Consider the following 25,430-nt stretch of genomic DNA (forward strand, 5'->3'; position numbering starts at 1 on the left):
AAAAATGCAGATTGCCAAAAATATATATATATAAGTAGTAGTGTAGCCATAATTTCTTAATGTGCTCAAATAAATCAGATCAGTTTAGTCATTGGATCAGTATATTATAAATGGATTTCCTTGTGTGTGTGTCACAGTCCTGTTTTCACAATTATGAAAGTCATGATTATGTTGGTCGCTTGTATTTTAGACTTTCGCTGAATAAGGTGGAGTTTCTGGTTATGTGTCCTTCCTTTGCTGAAAACATTTTAGGATTTTTGGTCACATAAACTACCCTGTCCTTACTGGCAATGACTTGAAAACACGACAAAGGCGAAGCATGTTGATTCTTTTCCTTGATGTCTCAGATCAAGGTGGTTATTTACATAAATTCAATTCAAATATAGATTAGTGAAATTCCACCACATTCAAACTTCCATGTGAATGGCACATATGACTTGTTTTTCTTAATTTCTGTTTATATCATATATGTAAAATATTTATATTTTTTTGGCTTTTTAAGGCCATTTAATTTGAGAGTATATTTTAATATTCCATCAAGGGTCTTAGATGAGTGATAATGAGTGCCTTGATTTCATGCTTTATAAGTAAACTATAAGAAACAACTTGCACTAAGACAATAGACCAAAGATTTATTCATCACTCTCAGTCAGAATCAGCTTATTAAACTGTACCTAAAACATGCATGTTTTTTTTTTCTTGCACTGCATTTGCAAAGTGACTAAAGTGTTGTCACACAACAGTGTATACGGTACATGAACTCTTAATAAGATGAGAAATATTAGTTTTAGATGTTTATTTAATTATTCTTTTCAAAATACACATTTCTTTACTGACAGCAAAAGACAGTAAGTCATTTCCAACAACTCAATGCAGTTTTATAAATCACCATTAGAGAGACCTGTTCACTGTAGACACATGGATGCCTATAACACCTGATGTGAGCTCTGTTAACTCTTCTCCATAAAAGGAAAAAAAAAGCGCTACAGATCAGACGAGAGATGACAGTTCTATTCTGGTATGCTAAAAAGCTAAAAAAAGGGTGATCAGCGCAATCAATCAAGACTAGTTAGGCAAGACTGGACTAATGCAGCTTGGATTGGTGATAAGCTTGACAATGAAAGTCTAATTATGGTTATAATATGATTAGTATGACATAAAAATATGTGGAAAAAACAACTGGCAATAGTGATAATGCTGAGTGCTAAAAATGACAGTGGACAATCAGTTATATCTTTCAAAAAACATTCTGTGACATCACTGACGGGAGCAATGAGTGAGAATGAGGAAACACCTTTTTGCATTATGAATCATCTCACTAAGTATGTACATTTTTCATTAATCAAGAGTGACACAACCATTCAAAAGTTCAGGAAGAGTATGATTTTTTTATGATTTTGAAAGAAGTCTCTTTTGCTCACTAAGGCTGCATTTATTTGGTCAAAACAGAGTATAAACCGTAATATTGAAGAAAATCATTACACTAAAAAATACTGGGATATTTCAATCCAACTTTGGGTCAAATGTGGACTAACTCAGCTGTTGAGTTAAATTTTTAAATTACATTTTTAATCCAATAGTTGGGTTAATCCATATTTCACCCAAAGTTGGGTTGAAACAACTCAATTTCAATATTATTTATTTTTTTATTATTATTCAGTAATCAATACTGCAATCCTCAGTGTCTAAAGTGTCTAATCTTCAGAGGATTGCATTAGCAGTGCAAGGTTGTGGGTTAGAGAACACGTTAGGTAAAAACTGTTAGCCTGAATGCACTGTAAGTCGCTTTGGATAAAAGCTTTTGCTAAATGCATAATGCAATGCTATGCAAATTTATACAAATATTGCAGAATGCATTTTTTTTGTTTACATTTTTTTGATGGAGTTGGAAAAGTCCTGTCCGACCTGTTTTCTCCAATTAAAAATAACCTACTAAGATAGAAAAGGCTTCTGCAGACTCACTGCCATGTCTAAAACAGAGCAACACAAGTTTTAGCTAAGCAATAAATGGTTTAATTTCAAACTTTCAAAATTTTACTTGGTAAAATGAATCTGATGTATAGAAATATATAATATAGAGATATAGAGATTGTTATTTACATTTTAAGTTCACCTCAATAGATTCCAGACATCGTCTTTGCTGTTAAATTGGATGCTGTAGCTTGTATGCAAAATTATTTATGAAATGCAAGTGTTGTCTTCCTGCATGCCAGTGACCATTGTTCTGCAGAATTTAGCTCCATTCCTAAATTTTTAGGATTTAGTGCCAGGGGCATACATTTTGGGCAGGTTTTGTTGTGAAACCCTGGCAACCCTTTCCATCAAGTAACTAATGTTATTATTGCTAACAAAGAAAAAAGAATCACTTCATCCCATGTTGTGAATAAAATAGCCTTGAGTTCCACAACTATTGACTTTGTTCTCTCTCACTGGACTTGTGTGTGTGCATGTGTGTGTGTGTGTGTGTAAAACACACATTCTGAACAATTACAGTTTCAAGCAGTGTATTGGTATGCAACACAAAAGTCTGTAAAAATACAATACTGTTAATATGAAAGAACAATCCATATTTATTTTTCACAGGTGTTATACCTGTTTAAAATTCCACATTGTATTTTGTGTTTTAAGGTTACAGGGTTACAACTTAAAGGATAACATCCTGGCAGAAAATGACTAGTAACTTTTCATTGTTTCTTCATCTTTTTTTCTTACAGTGTACCTAACTGAACAATAGCATGCTGTATCATAAATGTACATATTTTATTGACCAATTGGAACTAGCAACTTAATGCATATTTGATGTTTGTACTGTTAGTCATCTTTCTCCAGCTCTCTTCATGTTGATGTGCTGTTTGGCTGGCTAGCTGTATGGTTTCCTTTTTGTGTAATTTAGTAGAAAATATGTGCCTTTTTTATCATTTGAATCACTTTACAAAAGTTGCTAAAAGTTGGCAAAAACTTTTAGTAAGACTTTAGAATAGGTAACACTTTTTAACTATTAACTACAACATTTCTCTCAATAAATTCTTAATTCTTAATAGTTAGCAAGGTAGTTGTTAGGTTTAGGTATTGCATAGGATTAGGGATGTTGAATAAGGTAAAGTAGAATAAAACATTAGTATGTTCTTAATTAGCAATAATACATGGCTAATAATTTAGTAATGTGCATGCTAATAAGCAACTAATAGGTATATATCTTTTCTAAAGTGTTACCAAACTTTTTTTTAAATAGCTTAAATTGTTGCTAGGGTGGTCTAAAAAGTTACTGAATATAGCAACAAAATTGCTAAGTTGGCAACAAAGGCTCTAGCTGATCACATGCCTGGTTTCTAAACTTAATCACATTTTGCCCGGTTTGTTTTGTTTTACTACCAACACAATTATTTAAAACTATATTATTTACAATGCACAGCGTGGATGGGATGTGTGTGTGCTTTGCGAGGGCTAAACACTTTTTGTTCTTGGCCATGATGGGAAGAGAAGTTTCAAGTCCGCAACATCACCGCAACCATTGCCAAATGCACTTGTAAAAAATCAGTTGTCTTCTGCTTTTTACAAAATGTGCTAAAACTGGTTTCATTCTGAGCCAATGTGGTTGTTTAGAAGGAAGCTGCAAGTCTTTGTTCTTAGCTGTGATAGGAAGGGTAGATGGAGTTTTGGTTAGATCCATAAGTTCTAAATTCTAAACTTATTATAAAAGAAATAAATAAGTAAAAACAGGGTAGCAAACAACATCCGAGTGTTGTATATGAGTGAATTTGGTTGTAGACACAACAGTTTTAACAATAGAGGGAGTTATGAGGTATGCATGATTAATTGTATTTTATTCTGTGAATCTGTTTTATGCATTAATGTGCATTTTAATCACATGCGCACAGCAAAACACAAAAACGGCAGAAACAGTTAAATGGGAAGTTTAATTACATTTCACAGTGTAACAATTCTTCATATTGAGAACATTTAAACCAGTGCATAATGATTGGGAGCAGCGTGTCACTGGTTACATGCATTGCAAAACAAATAAAGAACACACAGTGACAGAAATGTTTTATGTACATAAATAGTAAAGTGCTGCTTTAAAATATACGAACAGTTAAACTAGTTTTTCACTGTGGAGTAACTCTCAAACCTGTTATGAAGTAATACTTGACTCTTGTTCTCTAAACAAACAAATATAGTACCCACTGTCACCGGCACATGCAATTTCATGTACATTTGCCATTTGTATACATATTTAGATGATTAATGTACATGCAAGAGAGAATAAGGTACTTTAGATAACCGGATTGCCTCTTCGGTTACCCAGTAGCGCCGTGTTTTCCACCTATATGTGCAAATGACCCCTTGACCTTAGACGTGTACAAATTTTGAATATTTTTTATGGGGATGAGAGAATTTGCGTTAGATTTTGTTTCATGTGTGGTGGCCAGGGTTCAGAAAGATGCTTGGATACTGCTGAACTAGGAGTTCTGCCTGCAAGTAATATCAGTAATATAACTTCAATCAGTAATATAACTTCAATTATAGGTCTCGAAATACATTGATGAAAAAAATAACAACATTATTTTACTGTGATTAATCATCTTACCTCATTCTTGCTCAGAGTTTTAAAGCATTTCTGAATATTTTTTACTCCGTCTGTGGCCAGGATCTGATCTCCCCTTGAGTCCTGAATCTGACGCGACTGAGACACACTGGAGAAGATGATACATTGTAAGTAGTTCATTTCTACTCATAATAACATTAATTCTAGTAAAGACCTGTCATTAATTATCTTGCTGTAGTGATGTACCATGGTTTGCCTTCTTCCTGTGTCAAGATCTCCTTCTCACCATGTGTGTGTGTTTCACTATAAAGCAGTAAGAAAAGTACAAACGCCACGTTTATCATAACCACACTGCTAAATATATTTGAGGATTTTAATTAGGAAAGGATAGACTTTTACTCAACAGCTGACACATTAATACACCCCGTAGTTATTTTCTCTAAGAGAGAAGCACCCTGCTAATGGTATTTCCAGAAGTGAAATTAAGGATGTAACCACATTAAATGCGGACTACTAATAATAAGTCTATATGAATAGACTTCACTGGGGTAAAAACATCAGATTTTCAAAAAAGAGATACTGTCAGTCCTAAGTGTATTAAGCAGAATAATGCACTAGTAGCTTTTCCACAACTCTCATGATCTTGGTAAAACTGACATATGAATACAGAGAATTGTCTGTTGCAAACATTTTACCATATGATTTGATTTTTTAATTTGAACAAACCACCTTAGACTACATCCTTTTTCAGATGTAAAATATCTCGATGATTGCATCTCTCAGGTATGATAAAACCTTGCCAAATGATTGCTTTCATTTCAACTTTCATCCAAAACCATACCTGGTCAGCAAGAAAAAAAAAATATATAATTTTTTTTTTTGCAGTGTTTTAATTATTTATCATATCTTGCATAACTGACACAATAGTGCAATCTCATGAGGTAAATAACAATGAATCAAAAACTTCAAAATTACGTTTTCTTTTTGCATGCAGTGTCTTCCTCCTGTTGGCCACCTTCCAACACCATTTGCCTAATCAGAAAGACCACAGAACATTTAAATGAAACTGTGTCTCTGAAAATTATTTTATCTACAGTGCATTCCACAAGGCCAGTTAAAAGAAAAAAGTGCTCTTTAACACTTACACTGATCCCATGGTCATGTATTCATTGTTGTCCCTTGGAGGTTCATCCTGCTTCCCTTCCTTCGCATCTTTTTCCTCAATAACTGTAATCTGCCAGATAGAGGTTTGAGTTTTATTCGTGTATTTTGTCATATGCACATGTGAAAGAAACTGTGTTTAAATGTGTAAAATCTTGCGTGTTACTGGTACTGGAGGTTCGCTGTGCTTGAGAGGATTGCCATGATGATTGTATTGTTGTGGGGAAGTTAATTCAGATGTTGACCAACTCTTGTACTTTAGATCTAAAGCGCTCACAGGTACAGACCGTGATCTAAATTTCTTGTCCTGTAGAAAAGTTTAAGCATGTGAGCATCCACCCCTCTCAAAAGATTTTGTATACATTTGACTGATTTTTTTATTGACTCTCTGATCAAAAATAATAGTTTTTTTTTTTGGTTACTGCATAATTGCCATATTTCTTTTTATGTTTTTTTATTATTCTCAAATGTAGGCAATAGTAGTAAGTATCAGTAGGTGCTCAAACATATAGCTGATAGTTTGTATATTCATATATGTAAAGATAGAGAGGGAGAGAGAAGTTTGTTTACCTTCTGTAGGTTAGAAGCATCTGTATGTTGCAGTTTATTTTGTGATTTCTGGATCTTCATTACCTTGTCTATGGCAGTGTGCAAACCCTCCACTTCATCCCTGAAAACACCAGAAAACCTTTAACATTACTTTAATGGCACTGTGTTATGCCAGAAATGAGAGATATGCTCAAAATAATGGAGGCAAACCTGTTTTCTCCAATGAGGAAATATTCTCTAGCTTGTTTTAGTGTATCATCTTCCACCTTTAAGAACAGCACACTGGATGGAAAACACTTGAAGTTTTTCTGGATCCAGTCCCACTTCTGATGTGCCTCAGGGCCAATAAACAGCAAGCTGATCCTTTAAAACACAAAGGCGTTCTCATTATAGAAAATACGTTATGTATATATTTATGAGACAGTCTTTTTCTTACTTAGAAAGGTCTATCTCTCCCAAAGTCTTGTCTCTCTTTTCGTTTTCATGATATGTCAGATGGTAGGAGTCTTCACGTGTTTTGGAGAGCACAAAGAAACGACGCTTCCATGATTTCTGTGACAGATATATAAAACTGCTAGCTTTCGCAAACAGAGGAACTGTCTTTGACAGACTTTAGATATTTCAGTTTCAGAGTAAACTATAATGTGAGACGTACAGTAGTTTTATTCAGGGCCGTTGGAGGGGGGGACTTGTGCAGGTATCCAGTGTACAGTTCCTCCATCACTGGTTCATTGTACATTTTTGCAGCTGCTTCTGCAGAAACATAATTAAAGCTAATCAGCATTAAACAGTGCTCAATTCTATTTAGCCTTGATTATTTCACTTTTAATAAGACATTTTAGACTTAACATGTTTTCTTGTTGGACATCCTGATGTCGTAACTTGAGTTCTAAAATAGTTATGAAATGTTAAAGTAATTTTACTGTAAGCCACTCATATATCTGATACACAGAAGTAAACAACAGTGATTTATGATTTTGTAAAATAATATTTAGTGTGATGTAACTTTCAGCAGCACAAAGCAATTGCAATGCAGTGGAAATGAATCCTTCACCATATTTCAAGTGTATAATATTATGTGATATAATTATATCGCACTACGTCTTTTGAATAATTAATCTCAAACTATACTTCTCAGATAAACAGTATCAGCAATATTTTCTCATGTTACAAGCATCACAAAGAAAAATCATCACATCAGTAGCCATATTCTACATTATTATTAGCTTACCTTGTGTCGCAGTAAAAATAATGTCCTCTGAAAGGTATTCAGTTCTCCCAATGCTAGATGCTTTTTGTTTCTTCCAGAGTGTTATGCTGGAAAGAGTTGGTTCTGGTTATATGTGAGCCCAGGTTTAAGATCCCTCCCATTATCTCTGTCATACCAGACAAACGTGTTCATAGCATTGAGGTATTGTGGAAAGATACAAAAAGACATTTAGCTTCTGATGCACATGCAGTACGCTGAGAAACATGTACACATACAGTATACACTAATAATCCTTCTTTTTTTAAATTCAGTTTTTTTGCTTTTGTAGCTTTCTTATTCTCCATATTTCACCTGTTTTTTTTTTTTTGGGTACTCTTGTTGTTTTTTCTATTTATTTATTTTTCTCCAGACAATAGGCAGATGACTATGTGGTGACCTACCTGCTCATTTTCTATTTATGATTGCAGAGGTGCGCCAAAGGATGTGTGACAGAATATAATTCAGATGACTCCGCTTAAAGACATTATTTGTATAGCATATATGAAGTGCATGAGACACATTTTTAAGTAAGAAATGTCAAAACATTATGATGGGATCCAATAAGCTGTGTGGACGATTATTTAAAATGGCTACACAAATATGTTATACTGCTATTTAAAAACCAGAGACTATTTAAAAACTGTTTGACTGTTTGTAAAACAAATGATAAAAATAAAAGTTCTTTGAAGGTATTCTCTAATTATATTGAAAATGTATGTATATTTATAAAACATCACATCATTGTAAAAAAATGTTTCAAAAGTTTAATAATACTTCACATTGTAACAGTGTGCAAATATGTTTTTTTTTCTACAGAAGAATTCATGCATAAATTACGTAGGCTAGATGATATTCAGTAATCAGCAATCTAAACAATGAATGAAACATTTAAATCAAATCATAATGACTAGGAGCAATACATAGTTGAATAAATGCTTTGCGAAACAAAATTGACAATGACAGAAAAGTTGTATATACACAGTATATAAAGTACCTCTTACTGTTAGTATTGTAAAAAAAAGTGCCTTTTTAAAGAGGATAAAATCCATTAACAGTTTTGAACTGTGCATTTTTCAATGTGAATTAACCTTCATACTTATTATAAAGGAATACTTGACTCTAGTTCTTCACATTAACAGATGTGAACTAATTTAACCACTAGTTTCATGTATACAGTCTAAATCTTACTCATTTCTTTCATTCAGTTACAATTCATTGTTAGGGAATCTAACATTCACATTGTTTCACATATTTACATGATTAATGTACAGTCATAAGAGGACAAGTTACTTTAGATAACCTGACTGCCTCTTCTGTTCTTCATTAACACCTTGTTTTCAGCCTGTATTTCTAATATCTTGATGGTGATATGAATCACATGTGATTTTGTTTCATGTCCTCATTATGTGAGCAGGGTTCAGAGTGCAGAGGCTGGGATCCTATAAGCCGCCGAATAGTGAGTTTTACCTGCATGTAATTTCAGAAGCATTAATAATAGCTCCCTTAATAGTGATAAAAAAATAACATTATTTTACTGTGAATCGTCATCTTACCTCATTCTTGCTTAGTCTTCTCAAGTACATCTGTATCTCTTCTACTGTGTCTATCAGCAGGTCATTGAAGGCCAGGATCTGATCCCCCTTATGGAAGAGACACAAGTTCTGCATCATCTGACAGTCAGAGACACTGGAGAGAAAAAGATGAACACCAACAATGAGAAACATAATAAAATGTAAGTTGTTAATTTGTAATCATGTTAATGTTTTCAGAATAAGATGCATATTAAACTTTAATAACTGTAATGAATTATCAGTGAGAGTTATACCATGGTTTGCCCTCTGCCTGAGTCAAGATCACACTGTTTTTCAGATCATTTTGACTAACGCAGATCTCCTTCTCAATGTGTATGCTTGTTTCACTGCAGAATAGAAATATGCATTGATAAAATTCAAACAGGTGCCAAAATGTTCATGCTAAATATAGCTCTTTTATGAATAATGCACTAATAAGAAAGTTGACGTGATTCAGATGCATTCAGCAGAAAATGCATTGGTGGCTCTTTCAAAAGATGCATTCAAGTCCAAATTTACCATTTATTTTTATCGCCCTTATCCTGGTTGACTGCACCATTGCACACAGAGGACTCGTGACCATTAATAGAAGTGCTGAAAAAAAAGTGTTAAATTAGTGTTAAATAAGAGTAAACCATAGAAAGATGTCGGCTAAGGGTACATTTATTTTAGTGATAATTTGGTAAAAAGGTCCATTGTCAATAACTTAGCGATGTACAGTATGAGTCACGGCTCACACAGAAGTCACTTATACAAAGCAGCTTTCTTTCGGTTAGTGCAGCAAATTAAATGAAATGAAAATTAAACTCTCAACATTTTTTCTTTGATTTACAGAGTACGTTTACATTCCACTAGGAAAAGTGCCCTCAAACACTTACAATGATGCCATGCACATGTATTCACTGCTGTCCTCTGCAGATTCATCCTGCATCTCATCCTTCTCATCTTTATGTTCAATAACTGGAATCTGCCAGACACAGGTTTGAGTTTTATTTTTTCAGTTTAATAGCAAGTATGTTCATATGGTATGTTTAAGAAAGTGTGTGTAAATGTGTAAAACCTTGGGTGTTACTGGTACTGGAGGTTCGCTGAGTTTGCGTGGATAGTCATAATGGCTGGACGGTGACGGGTAAGTTAACATTAATTCAGGTGCTGACCGTCTGTCATTAGGCTGATAGTCAACCTTTGGTTCAGAACTCTTCACAGGTTCAGATGCTGATCTAAATCTGTTGTCCTGTGGAAAAAAAGTAACTCATGTGAGCATGCTTTAATGCTTGTATATATGTTATAGATTAATATAAAATAATTTATAAATTTAACAATACTATTTTGGACATATTTCATTTTGCTATTTATTATTTAAGAAAAAAATATTCAGTAGCTGTGTTCAACAATTGACAGGTAGTTTATATGTGCATACATGAAAAGATAAAGCTATTTTAATGTTTACCTGAAGGGTATTTCCTGATCTCTGGATCTTCATTACCTTGACTATGGCATTGAGCCAACCATCCACGTCATCACTGAAAACAATAGTAAGACATTTAACACTAGTTGAAAACTGCATCAGGTGTTTTAAAATGATTTTTTTTTAAATGAAAGATTTCTAGAATTCTATTTCAAGTATATACAGTACTGTATAACTCATTTAAAAAGCAGAATGATTAAGCGACTGCTTAAAGACTCCATGAAATCAGTATTTTACTTTATTTTATTTACAGCTCAGTACATGTTGAATTAATTTCTAAATAAATGTGATGAGATGAACCACAAAAGTTAATTTTTATTTTATTGTACTTACAATATCTTTCTCTTTTATTCTGCTTTGGCAATATACTAAATACTTAGTCATGCTGATAAAGTTTACTGACTCTGAAGGATTTATTTTAAATGTATCGATTTACTAATGTATAAGCTACACTACTAACATATAAATGGCCTCAGAAATAATATAAAACCTTTATTTAGATTTCATTGAGGATTTAAATATTGATTTGTTTGTTTGTTTGATTTTTGCCTGCATCATGCTGGCTTTCATGGAGCTATGCTGTGATTGCATTGAGAAATATGAACTAAATGATTATGGCAAACCTGTTTTCTCCAATTAGGAAATAGTCTCTAGAGTGTTTTGGTGTGTCGTCTTCCACTTTCAAGAACAACACACTGGATGGAGAACACTTGAAATGTTTCTGGATCCAGTCCCACTTCTGATGTGCCTCAGGGCCAATAAACAGCTGGCTGATCCTTTAAAACAGAAAGACTTTCTCAGTATAATGTGAAAATACTTTATTTATTTATTTATGACTTTGTCAGTCTTTTCCTTACTTAGAAAGGTCGATCTCTTTTGTTTCGTTGTTTGCATGATATGTCAGATGGTAGGAGTCTTCACGTGTTTTGCAGAGCACAAAGAAACGGCGCTTCCATGATTTCTGTGACAGATATATAAAACTGCTAAGTTTCACAAACAGAAGAACTGTCTTTGACAAACTTCAGATGAAATGCGATACAAGACGTACAATGCCTTTAGTCAGGGCCGTTAGAGGGGGGGACTTGAGCAGGTATCCAGTGTACAGTTCCTCCATCATCGCTGGTTCACTGTAAAATGTTGAAGTTGCTGATGAAGAAACATAATTGAAACAACATTAAACTCATTGATGCTGCTCAGTTTAATTTGAGTTTTTAAATGGTCTTTTGATTATAATTTTTTTTTCAAGAGATCTTTAAGACTTACTTGGTTTCTTTTTATTGGACATCCTGATGTTGTTCCTTTAGTTCTAAAATAGATGTGACATTTTTTAAGTTATACTCTAAGTAAACTACAGTGATTTATAAATAAATAAAAAAAAAAAAAAGCAATGTCAGCACAAGACCAATTAAAATGCAATGGACATCAAATAATAATATGTTATATAATAACATTGCATGATATCTTCATGAATGTTTTAAACTCAGATTTCTTTACATGCTACAAGCCTCACCAAGCAGAATCATCAATATTCAATAATATTATTGCTTTACCTTGTGTTACGGTAAAAATAATGTCCTTTGAAAAGTTATAGCTCTCACAAGGTGTATGTTATGATGCCAGTTAAAGAGGAAGCTAAAGGTTCTTTGTTTTGTCAGAGTATTATGCTGGTAAAAGGAGGAGTTTCTGCTAATATATGAGCTCAGGTTTAGGATCCCTCCCCTTTGATTGTGTCTGTTATTTGTTTGTGGAAACCAGACAAACGTGTTCATGGCATTGTGGTAAAGTCGATACTACAAAAATAAATGTAGTTTCTGAAGCACATCCAGTAAGCGGTGACAGAAACATGCACACATATAGTTTTATACACTATCTGGAACATTATAATGCAAATACATCAGAGACAAAAGACTTACCTCTGCATATTTTGCACACACACACATGCACTTTTTCATTTGCGAGTCCATATGAGTCTGCAGGTCTTTGCACATGCATGTCTTCCTTGTTTACATTGCAACACTTTATAAATGCTACACTTGTGTCTCTTGCCTCTTTCTTTTCAGTAATCTTGTGTTTGTTTAATTTATGTATTGTGTTTTATTCTTATGTCCTTAACTTATGTGAGAGGATTCACAGAGTAAGAATTTCATTGTACGGTGTAACAGACTGTTGAATCTTGAAATTTTCCCATTTATTAGATTATATTTATTTATGCGTCTACAAGATCAATGTTCCCCTTAGGAATGCAAGAGGTGGCTTAATAATTTACCGTGCCAAAAAAAAAAAATTCTTTCTTTTCCTGTGTGCTGCTGGGGATTGTTTGGGGAAATCCTGATTGATTTCAGTAAATAGTTTAATGATAATTGCCTCTTGGATTTTTTTTGTCTAAGTGTAACATGGTCTTTTCAGGGTGAGGTGGGGTTGGGAGTGTTCAGGTGGTTTTATGACTTGCTATTTAACATGTGTCTCTAAGGGTTATATAAATGTGTGGCAGTCTAAGTAAAAACAGTGTATTTTACTAAATAAAATGAATAAATGAAATGCCATGACATCGTCAAGTATTTGAATGAACTTTAACTAATGATCTAATATGTGCAATAATAAGATAATACTTTTAATAAAAGTAAAACATAAAAAGAAATCTAGAGTCCTTGTTAGGGTCCCTGAGCATGTAATATTGAACCTCCCTGTTAAATGGTGTCATTGAGGAGGTGTGAACAGTGTAATAACTCACTCTCTGACAAAACCATTGATTAGCGACAATGTGTATAATGGGTGTGTGAGAATGTGTTTCATTGTTGCACTTTCTTGTTCCTGGCCTAAAAATAAATAAAATGTCCTACCTGGCACTGATTTATCTAATCTGCTATGTAGAATGCACAAATATAGATATATTCTACAGATAAACTGATTTGAGGACAAATTGTAGGTACATATTAGATATTTATATCATTTAAAATAAACAAAAATATATAATACTTCATTTGTTTGTGGAATAAACATACACTGAAGAACATACACTGGAAGTAAATTAAACTGATACCAGAAAACTTTTATTAAAAGACAAAATTACATTGAAAGAACATGGAATCTATTTTAATCCAATGTGCACATTAAAACATGATATAGTTACATTTAATTTGATCTACTTTTCCCATTAAAGACGTTTATAAGAACATACATTTGTTAACAATGTAATTTTTAAATGTATAATTAAGTACATATTTACATATGCCACTAATTTTCTGCCATTAGCTTTAATCAGTACAGTATATGTATTTTTGTAAATGATTTTTGTAAATTATTTTTGTAAACGACTTTAGCAGTTCAAGAGGTGTCCAGTGCGGTCTTATTGTGAAAACTTGAATTATTTTTCTTTGCTTTAGTGCAAGCCAAGTGAAACAAAATGTATGATTAGCATATAAAGAATCCTGTTCAACTTTACGGTTATTTGGAAATTAATTCAGCATATTATTCAACTGTAAAAAAATAAACCAACAAAACAAATATACATTAAATTAAGTCTTGTTTCAAGGCGGTTGGTCTGTTGTGACAGTTAGTGCTCAAGCTGGAATCGAGGATGAAGCCTGAGTTTTTATTCATCTGTGTCGTCATCTTCGTGAGTTATTTCAGTCTCCTGTAATCAAAAAGAGAGTGAAAATATTAGTAAAGTTTGTCTATGTTTTAAAGTGTATACTTCCTCTTGTGTTATTTGCATGTATCTACCTTACTCTTCAGTTTTATCTGAGAAACATAGATGGGGTCATGGGTCACAGATGATGGCAGCTCATGTGTATCATATTTTGGTAGACCCCACTCAGTTTTCTGTCATTGGCACAATATAGATAATGAGATTATTTTCTTGTCTTATTATTGCACAGTTACAAATGAAGTTCAATAATAACAAAATATGTCAAAGGGATTGAACTGGTTTTGTTACAATAACTGAGACAGTAAAGGGTTAAATGAATCTCATTACAATATCAACAAGCAATGTTTCTAAAAATAGCAAACCTGTTCTCTCTCTCTCTGTCTCTCTAGATGATAGGCAGATTGTTTTTAGTTTGTTTGATATAATCAGTAAGGGTTGCAAAATCGTTTATAAGAGCTGAATATTGTTTTAAATTACAGTTAAATGGGACTAAACTGTGTCAATCTTCTTAGGTGTTTAAAAAACATATGTTCTCAAAAATAGTTGGAAAACTTTTCATTGGCCAGTAAATAAAGTACTAAAGATGAGCATCATTAAAGATCATAAAACCTGTAATACAATTATAAGCAACACAAACCAGACCTATTTTTTAGCAGCCAGTTCAATGTGCCAACTTTCGTCCCCTTGGAATTAAGGTTCTATCTGACATTTTTGTGAAAATTGAGTTATTCACATATAATTATTCAGACAACTTATTTATATTATGTGATATGTTTTTAACGTTCTGTACATTTTGGGACTTTTTATTTAAATAAACAACAAAGTTGTATCTATACAGTCGAACGGAATGCAAAAATTTTGAAGCTCAAAATCTCGAAACTACTCGGAATGCAGACAGAACCTTATAATTCCAAGGGGACGTAATGTCATTTTCTGATTGCGAGGTTCACCCACGTGTCCGTTTGAGTCAAATGTCTGTGCGACATGATTATTTCAGATGATTCATCTTAAAGAAATAATTTGTATGAAATGCACATTTGTGCACAAAATGATTGAGACAGATTGATTTCCAGGTGAAAAATGTAAAAACATTACCTTGAGATCAGGGTACAGAGTGTGTAGATGATTATTTAAGATGCCAAATAAAGCATTGAACCATCCGTTCATCTCCCCACTGTAATGTGTTAAATGTTAAAATATGTGTTAAAATATGTTACATTGCATCTTTTAGAGACTATTTAAATGTATACTCGAATCATATCTTGTCTGTTGTGCTTTTTTAAAACCAAACGTAAAAAAAAGTATATTTATAATTTATATTTACAATGTATGCATATTTCTAAAATATGTCCACTCAATTTATGCCATGAAAAAGAACAACAATAACAATAACGATCATTGCCCTTAACAAGGCGAACACATTGACAAACCTGTTTTCTCCTATAAGGAAATAGTCTCTTTCTGTAACTTTAATAAACATCACACATGACGCAAAACATCTGAAATTTTTTTCAATCCATTTGCACATAGGATGCCTCTCGGGGGACAAGGACACGTATGTGACCCTAAAGTACAGAGAGAAAAACAATGACTCAGTGTGCAATACTTATTATAGAAGGAACGTTTGTCTAGACAATCTATGATATTGAATAGATAATACAGATTGTTCTTAAGATACTGTGGGAGGTTGCTTGACACTTGACAGATTTTGGGGTTTAATGATATGATACAGGAAGTCTGAATAGTTATAAATCATGCAGTGTGCAATTGCATGGACATACTTAGTCAAGTCAATGTCTCCCAGTGGTTTGTCCTTCTCTTCGTTTTTGTAGTACTTAAGTTGGTATGTGTTGTCTCTGTGCTTTAGAAGAACAAAAAACCTCTTTTTCCATGATTTCTGCAAAAAAGGAAAGGAAACGAAAACAGAATGAGAGAAATTAGCAAAGTGAGTCTCACCGACTCGCTGATGTACTTCTCTCTTCCAGAGAAACATACCAGGGACTTGAATTGATTCTCCGGGGGAGATTTGTAAAGATATCCAGACCATATTTCCTCGGTTGTATGTACGTGAAATGCATAGTTATTATCTGCAGAGACAAAGAATATATCCAAAATGAAGTCACATGTTAAGTTTAAGAATTTCATAACATCACAGTGCTTTGAAGAACACACCTTCCATTTTCCAGTAGTGGTAAGTAATGGAATGCTGTCTGTGTGAGCCTGAGAACTGAAAAAGCAGTTTTTACTTCAGCATATTCAGCCTAATGAATGATTTCAAGTGCCAAAGTCTTGAAACTCAAGATGCTCTTAAATTGTACAATTACACTGTATGCTCATAGTGTGATCTGTTTTTGCACATGATGTACTGTATACGCCTTTAAAATCATCAGCAATCATCAGAAATATACTTGTGTGTGTGCTGAACAATAGATACTATTGCACAAACAAGAAAAAATAAATAAACAGAAAACAATTCCTTAAATTGACAACCAACGTAAATATAGTTTTATATGAAATATTTATTCAAATTATATGTTAATAAATATATACTAAATAGTGACTTATCATCTAAATTGGCATTTGTTAACGCTGTCATACATAATGTAACAGTACACTTTCTAATGCAGCAATCAGAATTATTAAGTAAGGCATGCTGTTTTAATTTAATAAGAATGATTGTAATATTATTATTTGATTATGGTTTCTGTACCTGATATAGATGCTCCCTGTCTGTGAGAAAACAAATTGTGATAAAACTGTACAGTGCGTATGAGGAAGTTTACACCATGGGTGAAAAACCTTAGATGTGATGTCACAAAGAAGGTGGTGATTTGAGACATATTTGCTATGTACTCGAACAAGAAAAACTTGTCAAGAAGTATTTGGTAAGTTTAAACCCAATGTTTATACTCACTGTTTCAATAATGGGAGACTCTGTAATATATCATACATTATTCATGTTGCCACAGATGCAGTATTATAATTTGACATTTAAGGTGATTTCTGCCACCATTGAACTGAACTTCTCCCATCTGACATTGGTTATAAAAACAGAAAGCCCCGTCCTGAAATCAATCCATTGGTTGAGCCAAAGTTGATGTATGGAGCTAGTAGGGAATCAAATATTATTATTATTATTTTTTTTATTTATTTTTTCTCACAATTTACATATGCATCTGTAAACTGCAAGAAAATCTGTATAGGCGCTGTTTACACAGAACAAATTTCTGCCTTTGAAAATTCTACAGCAGATGGGAAAAAAGCAATGCAACTGTCAAAGACGCTTGTCTAACTGTCAGACACAGACGAGGACACAGAGGATTCAGTGATAAGGTAGTTTAATGTGAATCAGAGGTTTCAGACACAGGTGAATCTTGACACGTGGATAGAACGGTGACAACACAACTTCCCTTATGGTGAACGGTGATCCAGATGGTGCTCAGATGAAGACGATGGGGACAGGAAGACTGACGAGGATGAAGAGGGTTCAAGAGTTCAGGTAGGTTTAATAATGGCGTTCAGGCAAGTGAGGAGATCGGTGCAAGGCCAGACGATGAGTGATGGTGACTGATGGCTTTATATGTGGTTCTGGTGATGATGCACAGGAGTTCAGAATTCGGGTGATTGGGGACGAGTGGGTGTGGCGTAAGTGTCCGATTCCGGGAGTGTAGAAGGTGTGGCTGTGACAGTACCCCCTCCTCCACGGGCGGCTCCTGACGGCTGGGATCTTGTGCGACGACGGGGTCTACCTCGGCCACGGGGAGCGGGGCGGTCTGGATGGTCTTGATGAAAGTCAGTGAGAAGGCTGGGGTCCAGGATGTCGTTACGATTAACCCAGCAACGCTCCTCCGGGCCGTAGTTTTCCCAGTCCACAAGGTACTCCAGTTGAGGACCCCGTCGTTGAGAGTCGAGGATAGCTCTCACCCGGAAGATGTCGTTGTCGTCTTCGATGGCCGGAGGAGGAGGTACGGCATCATCACCAGGTTCTGTGGATGGAGGAGACAAAGGTTCAGTGAAGGGTTTGAGGAGTGAGACATGGAATGAAGGTGAGATACGGTACTGTGCAGGGAGTTGGAGTCTATAGGTCACTTCGTTCAGTTGCCGTTCAATAGTGAATGGTCCGATGTATCGGGGACTCAGCTTACGGCAGGGCAGTCGGAGGCGGATGTCCCTCGTCGAGAGCCAGACTTGTTGTCCAGGTTGGTATTGCGGCGTGGGTCCTCGACGAGCGTCCGCTTGCTCCTTATGCCTCCGCACTGCCCGCTGGAGATGCACGTGAGCCGAGTCCCAGACCCTCTCGCTCTGTCGGAACCAGTGATCTACCGCTGGGACCTGCGAGGGCTCACCTGACCATGGGAAGAGCGGAGGTTGGTATCCAAGGACACATTGGAAGGGGGTGAGCCCGGTGGTAGATTGCTGGAGGGAGTTCTGAGCGTATTCTGCCCAGGGTAGGTACTGGCTCCAATAGTCCTGGTTACGGTGGCAGTAAATCCTCAGGAACCTCCCCAGCTCCTGAATCTTACGCTCCGTCTGGCCGTTGGTCTGAGGATGGTATCCCGAGGAGAGACTGACGGACACCCCTAGAAGACGGAAGAAAGCTGACCAGACTCTAGAGATGAATTGGGGGCCTCTGTCGGAGACGAAATCTTCTGGGATGCCAAAGTGACGGAAGACGTTGTGGAATAGTGCCTCTGCCGCTTCGAACGCAGTGGGGAGTCCTTTGAGAGGGATGAGTTTACATGATTTTGAAAACCTGTCGACCACTACCAGTACACAGGTGTAGCCTTGAGAGAGAGGGAGGTCAGTCATGAAATCAATGCCGATATGGGTCCATGGACGTTCAGGAATGGGCAGAGGCACCAGTTTACCTTCCGGGAGTCTTCTAGGGGTGTCTGCTATGGCGCAGACGGAGCATCCTTTGAGGTAGCGGACCGTATCCAGAGCCATCGATGGCCACCAGTAACGCTGTTGTAGGAGCGAGAGGGTCCGCCTCCTGCCTGGGTGTCCAGAGCCCGGAGAGGTGTGAGCTAAGTCCAGGAGGGTAATCCGATGTTGAGGGGGGACGAAGAGTTTCCCTTCTGGACCTCCCGGCGGAGCAGGGTGTTGAAGGTTTTCCTGTGCAATCAGATGATCAATACTCCACTGGATAGGACTAACTATCATGGCTGGAGGGAGGATTGGTTCTGGAGATTCGGGTTCGGGATCTGCTTGATGAAGACGGGAGAGGGCGTCGGCTCTATTGTTCTGGGAGCCAGGGCGATAGGTGACCTTGAAGTTGAATCTCGTGAAGAACAAGGCCCATCTAGCTTGGCGATGATTCAGTCTTTTGGCTTCACGGAGGTATTCCAGGTTCCGGTGGTCGGTTACCACCTCGAAAGGGAACTGGGCTCCCTCCAGCCAGTGACGCCATTCTTCCAGAGCCAGCTTAATGGCCAGTAGTTCACGGTTACCGATGTCATAATTCTGCTCCGCCGGGGATAGCTTCTTCGAGAAGAAGGCACATGGATGGAGTCGTGGTGGATTCCCCTGCCGCTGGGAGAGGACTGCTCCGACCCCGGTGGACGAGGCGTCCACTTCCACGATGAACTGGTGGCTGGGATCAGGGTGGATGAGGATTGGAGCGGTCTTGAAGGCTTGTTTGAGCAGGTGGAAAGCTTCAGTGGCCTCGGGGTTCCAGGACAGAGACTTGGGCCGGTTCCGGAGGAGAGAAGTTAGAGGGGAGCTGAGTAAACTGTAGTCCTTGATGAATCTTCGATAAAAGTTGGCAAAGCCCAGGAAGCGTTGAAGTTCTTTTATGGAGCCGGGTTGAGGCCAGTGTGTGATGGCGTCCACCTTCCCCTGGTCCATCTTCACGCCACATGGGTCGATGATGTAACCTAGGAACTGGACTGTGGGCGTATGGAACTCACATTTTTCGGATTTGAGGTAAAGGTGGTGTTCCCGGAGTTTTCGGAGTACGAGGATGACATGATGGATATGTTCTTGCTTGGATGTGGAGTAGATGAGGATGTCGTCGATGTAGACAATTACGAACTTGTTAAGGTAATCTCTGAAGACTTCATTCATGTAGTTTTGGAAGACGGATGGACTGTTGGATAACCCATACGGCATGACCCGGTATTCATAGTGCCCGGAAGGAGTGATGAAAGCGGTCTTCCATTCGTCCCCCTTCCGGATGCGGATTAGGTTGTAGGCGCTCCTCAAGTCCAGTTTCGTGAAGATCCTGGCTCCGCGAAGTTGTTCCAACGCCGCTGGGACCAGGGGAAGAGGATAACTGAATTTGACGGTTTGTGACTTGAGGTGGCGATAATCGATGCACGGCCTCAAGCCTCCGTCCTTCTTGGCCACGAAGAAGAAGCTGGAAGCGGCAGGGGAAGTAGATGGTCGGATGAACTCCTGAGCAAGGGCTTCATGTATATACTCCTCCATGGCCTTCTGCTCCGGGATGGACAGGGGATAGATTCGTCCTTTAGGAAGGGTTGCTCCAGGCAGGAGGTCAATGGCGCAGTCCCATGGCCTATGAGGTGGTAGCTTCGTTGCCAACCGCTTACTGAACACATCCTGGAACGCCCGATATTCAGGAGGGATGATGTGATCCATCTTCGTGTCGGGGCTCTCCACTGATGTGGACTGGACCGGTAGGGAAGACTTCCTTAAGGGAGGACTGACCTTGGGGATTTTAGCTGGAGGAGTGATGCAGGTATGATGGCAGGACATTCCCCATTTCAGGATCTCGCCAGTGGGCCAATGGATGTGAGGTTGGTGGAGGTTAAGCCAGGGGCGTCCCAGGATGATGTCTGCGGTGGATTCCTCCAGCACCATGAACGTGATGTCTTCTTCGTGCAGGAGTCCCGCGCGGAGGATGATTGTGGGGGGGAAATAGTGGACACGACCCTTGCCCAGCGTTGATCCTCCGCTGACGTTCCGATGCGGACAGATGGTGAGAGTCCACTTGCATGGGTTCAGGTGCTGGAGGAGCGACAGATGGTATAGCGGGCGGAGGAAGTACAGCGGGAGTGAGCGGATGACAGGCAGTGAGTCTCTGGGCAACTCGAATGGATTTCTGAATGAGATTCTCTAGTCCTAATGAGTCTTCGTACACAACTATCAAACTTTGTATCTTGTCATTCAATCCGTGGCGATATGCTGTAATTAAGGCAGTTTCATTCCAGCCGCTTATGTAAGCGAGAGTACGGAAGTGTATGGCATAATCACTCACAGATTCATCTCTCTGTTGGTGAATGGTAAATAATTGGTCATGGACAGACAATGCAGAAGTTTGATGGCCAAAGACGGATTTTAACTGGGAACAGAAGTTAGTGACGGATCCAAGGGCAGGTGAGTTCGAGTCCCAGAGAGATTCAGCCCATTGGAGGGCCTTACCTGAGAGTAGGTTGATGATGAAGGCTACTCGACTGCGTTCGGAGGTGAATAAATGAGAGTTGGATTCCATATAGAGGGAACACTGTAGCAGGAACCCGCTGCAATCCTCTGCCGTGCCGCTGTATGTCGCTGGTTTGGCCATGGGACTGGCAGGGGCAACTGAAGAAGTGACCGGAGTTGTAGCGGTGTTTGAGTTGTTGACAGCCGGTGAAGAAGGGGGAGTTTGTTGCATCAGTGAGGACCGTACAGCGTGAACCAGTTGCGTGAAGGGATCCGCGGTGCGGTCCTCGCCCGTGTCCGAAGAGCTCTGCATGCGGTCTGGTCTTCTGTCAGACACAGACGAGGACACAGAGGATTCAGTGATAAGGTAGTTTAATGTGAATCAGAGGTTTCAGACACAGGTGAATCTTGACACGTGGATAGAACGGTGACAACACAACTTCCCTTATGGTGAACGGTGATCCAGATGGTGCTCAGATGAAGACGATGGGGACAGGAAGACTGACGAGGATGAAGAGGGTTCAAGAGTTCAGGTAGGTTTAATATTGGCGTTCAGGCAAGTGAGGAGATCGGTGCAAGACCAGACGATGAGTGATGGTGACTGATGGCTTTATATGTGGTTCTGGTGATGATGCACAGGAGTTCAGAATTAGGGTGATTGGGGACGAGTGGGTGTGGCGTAAGTGTCCGATTCCGGGAGTGTAGAAGGTGTGGCTGTGACACTAACATGCTAAAAACACACCACAGCATTCGCTTTTGCACTTTTCACTTTATTTGTGGTGTGTTCTCCACTTTCTGCAAGTTATCATAAATGATTGCGCACTCTTCAAAAACGAACACTGTTTACCAGAACACTGTTTACGTGTGTAACGAAAAATTGTAAAGTCATTACAAACTATCAGCTAAATGACATGCATGTTATTATCAAGATGTCAGTCTATAATCAGTTTCACACATCTAGCAAAAGAAGTGTGAGTTTTATTTGCATCATTTATGCAAAGGTGAAAATCAGACAAAAGTTAATCTACATTCCAGAAGTCGGCTTCAAAGAAACTTGGCAGTAACCTTACACTTGCTTAGTGTAAAAACCCCTGCCCTAATTTCCAGCCATGTTTTTGAAATGTACTCAATCGTCGAGGCATTCCGGGCTTGCGTCAGTTACCCCTGCACATCAAATGACTTGAGGCTGAATAATTGTTGCGCGGTGGCACTGTGACGGAAAGTTGCACATGATGTTTCGGGATAGTCGCGTACAGATGTAGAAAGACAGGCGGCAGCTGCAGGTGGTTTGGCACAGCCCTCAGTCCAGGCATTCCTACTTGTACGTCATTCATAGAATTTGTAACAGTCATTACAAGGGCTAACAGGGTCATGGCTAAAGCCTATAATTGGTGCTACCTGCTCCATACGTGTTTCTGAACTGGAATTTGTCCCAGCACATGCAGACTAACTGTAGATGAAGACCCTGCCAAATTTTTCCCCAATGGTTAAACAGGACATCTTTATTTAAACATTCAAATATTAGGTGTTGAGACACATGCAAAGCTTTCATAAGTCTTTCATGTGAGAGGGTGCTATAAATAGAAGCTATCTTTGGCTACAAGTGCTGCTTCATTTCTCTTTTTGTGCACAATGTACTCAGAGCAGGCCCAGTACAGCTCCTTCAGTCCTTCAGCCAGATTTACGGACACAAACAATTAAAAGATTTCCCAGGGCAGAGGAACAACAGATGGACCGTCTCCCCCACCTTTGGCATTTAGTATAGTATAGTATAATATAAAGCATTATACTATAACACTTATAGGAATATGCAATACTTAATTTTAACCAAATTCTGTTCATTTGAACGTTCTATTTATAAAATAATTCTAAAAAAGGTTTCAACATTGACAATATTAAGAAATATTTATTTAGCAAATCATCATATTTTTTTCAAAATTTTAGGCTCAAAGAAGGTGACTCTGAAGACTTAAGTCATGGCTGCTGAAAATTCAGCTTTGTCATTACAGGAATAAATTACATTCTAAAATATATCACAATAATAATCCAAAAATACAGTTATTTTAAACTGTAAAATTTCTAAATATTACTGTTTTTCTGTATTGTTAAATAAACTTTTGGAACTTTGTATACTGTAAATATTTCCATATGTAAAACACATTTATAAAAGTATATTGAATAGATAATTAGATAATTAGCTGTTGTAGTTGAACTGAATTTTGTTTCCACAAAACTATGTATATTTTTTGTACTGTTAAAAAGCAGAAAGCTGAATAAATAAAAAATATATATTTTATAAAAATGTAAATAAAAAAAATAACATTCAATGTATTTAATTATTATCTTAAGCACAATATCAACATGAGCCCTGAAAATCAATTTGTAAAATCTTTATTTCTTTTCAAATGTTTTGCATTCCTCGGTTTGGAAATTCCTCAAGTACATAAATAAATTTACTTATGAGAGAGGGAGGAAAGGTAAGTAGTGTTGCAGTTTTGGGAATCTGGTTTCTGGTCCATGACGAACATTTATGGTATGGACAGAAATGTAAAATATGTAACACTCCAAAATGTCTGGAACATTTTACCCTGCTTCGCTTTTTTTCATTTAAGTTCATTTAAGTAAACTCCGCCAAGCATTTAATCAAGCATGCAATCTGAAGTTTACAAACCACAGTCCTTCCTTCTTGTACGGTATTAGTATGTATCTTCACATATTCTTCCTAGTTTATAGGAAAACGGAGACTCTGAAAAAGACAGATACTGAGTTAATACAGATGGATGAGTTCAAGAATGAACAGCTGCTTGGCTTAACCATCAACCTGCTGCTGTTCATACTCTCTCAGGTTCCTGTCACCAAGAAACTCTTTCAAAGCTGTGAGGATCTTCGTATTTTTACATGACAATTACTCTCGCACTTTTAGTAAGTACAGCTAAGGCAAGTATTTTCCTCATATCTCTCACAGGAAATTTGTTTCTAAATATAGTTTCTAATTCCTTTGGCACTTTCCATTTTTCAGACACCCAAGTTGTTGTTCTGGATCCTGACTCTGCTCACCCAGCAAGTATTATTTCCTCTGAGGGTGACTCAGTCACTTAAACCGATACCTGGCAGGACTTTTTCTGAAAACCCCTCTCGGTTTGACACCACCCCGAATGTGATTAGCTGGAATTTTTTCACAGATGTTCGCAACTAATGGGAGGTGCAGGTAAGACATACTGGGAACTAGGGCTCACATACCCTAACATCCCCAGGAAGGGCCGAGAGGAGGACTGAATGGCAGACGTCCATGATGCGTTGAGTATTTCAATGGCGACTACATGGCCTGGCACGATGGCTTTCCCCAAAAGCTTTTGAGCACATTGGCATCTTCTTCAGCTCAGAAGGAGGTTTGGTTTGTTTTGTGGGGGCCAACACCATGACACCCCTGTAGTTTTTGTGCAGAAACCTTTACAGACTCACTCTAACAGGCTGTCTGTCACGTAGCAAGGGCTTTTAAATAATATAATAAATAAAAAGAAAACAGAATAGCAAAAGAACAGAGCAAGCTACGGTTAGATGTCTTTTTTAATATATTTAAATATAAAAGTTAATTAAATTTTTTTTTTATAACATGTACAACTCTAAATTTCTGAACATTAATGTATAACTTATTTGAAGTATTAGTAAAAAAAAAGAAGAAGGCAGATTTCAATAAAGTCTTTTAATACAATAAAATAAGGCTTACAAAGGCATTCATTTGAATAAAAGTAATTTAAACAAAAATCAACAGAAATGTTGACACAATGTAAACAAACTGTTCAGGGCATTTGTGCAAAAAAGAAAATGTTTATTCTATTAATTAACATTCCTGT

At 37.3% G+C, this 25,430-nt stretch overlaps 1 protein-coding gene, 2 long non-coding RNA genes and 1 pseudogene across 3 annotated transcripts; 1 reads left to right on the forward strand and 3 right to left on the reverse strand.

Annotated features, from left to right (window-relative positions):
* Positions 1-5,517: 5,517 nt before the first annotated feature.
* LOC128025651 (uncharacterized) lies at positions 5,518-11,829 on the reverse strand. Its single transcript, XM_052612137.1, has 13 exons — positions 11,808-11,829; positions 11,584-11,690; positions 11,402-11,505; positions 11,168-11,320; positions 10,527-10,599; positions 10,137-10,310; positions 9,955-10,043; positions 9,059-9,191; positions 8,884-8,972; positions 6,467-6,619; positions 6,278-6,377; positions 5,692-5,780; positions 5,518-5,578 (listed from the first exon to the last, which is right to left on the reverse strand). Exons 1-13 carry the CDS (start codon positions 11,827-11,829, stop codon positions 5,518-5,520), a joined length of 1,347 nt encoding a protein of 448 aa, XP_052468097.1.
* A 2,039-nt stretch (positions 11,830-13,868) lies between these two features.
* Positions 13,869-15,366, reverse strand: LOC128025616 (uncharacterized). Its single transcript, XR_008186190.1, has 3 exons — positions 15,289-15,366; positions 14,268-14,366; positions 13,869-14,178 (listed from the first exon to the last, which is right to left on the reverse strand). It is a non-coding gene; the product is annotated as an uncharacterized LOC128025616 (long non-coding RNA).
* Positions 15,367-15,973: 607 nt separating this feature from the next.
* On the reverse strand, positions 15,974-16,429 carry LOC128025668 (uncharacterized). The gene is made up of 3 exons (XR_008186193.1): positions 16,366-16,429; positions 16,189-16,280; positions 15,974-16,090 (listed from the first exon to the last, which is right to left on the reverse strand). It is a non-coding gene; the product is annotated as an uncharacterized LOC128025668 (long non-coding RNA).
* A 7,664-nt stretch (positions 16,430-24,093) lies between these two features.
* Positions 24,094-25,079, forward strand: LOC128025652 (butyrophilin subfamily 1 member A1-like; annotated as a pseudogene).
* The last annotated feature ends 351 nt before the right edge of the window (positions 25,080-25,430 follow it).

The sequence above is a fragment of the Carassius gibelio genome, chromosome A12 (assembly GCF_023724105.1).
Source record: "Carassius gibelio isolate Cgi1373 ecotype wild population from Czech Republic chromosome A12, carGib1.2-hapl.c, whole genome shotgun sequence".
Classification (NCBI taxonomy): Eukaryota; Metazoa; Chordata; class Actinopteri; order Cypriniformes; family Cyprinidae; genus Carassius; species Carassius gibelio.

Excerpts from the sequence above, each read along its gene's own strand:
- LOC128025651 (XM_052612137.1), bottom strand. The coding sequence starts at position 11,829 with ATGTCCAATAAAAAGAAACCAA. Across the intron at positions 10,600-11,167 it reads TTCCTAATTGGAGAAAACAG|TGATGACGTGGATGGTTGGC; the intron begins GTTTGCCATAAT and ends TATTGTTTTCAG. Across the intron at positions 9,192-9,954 it reads TACATGTGCATGGCATCATT|TGTCTCTGACTGTCAGATGA; the intron begins GTAAGTGTTTGA and ends TTTTCTCTCCAG.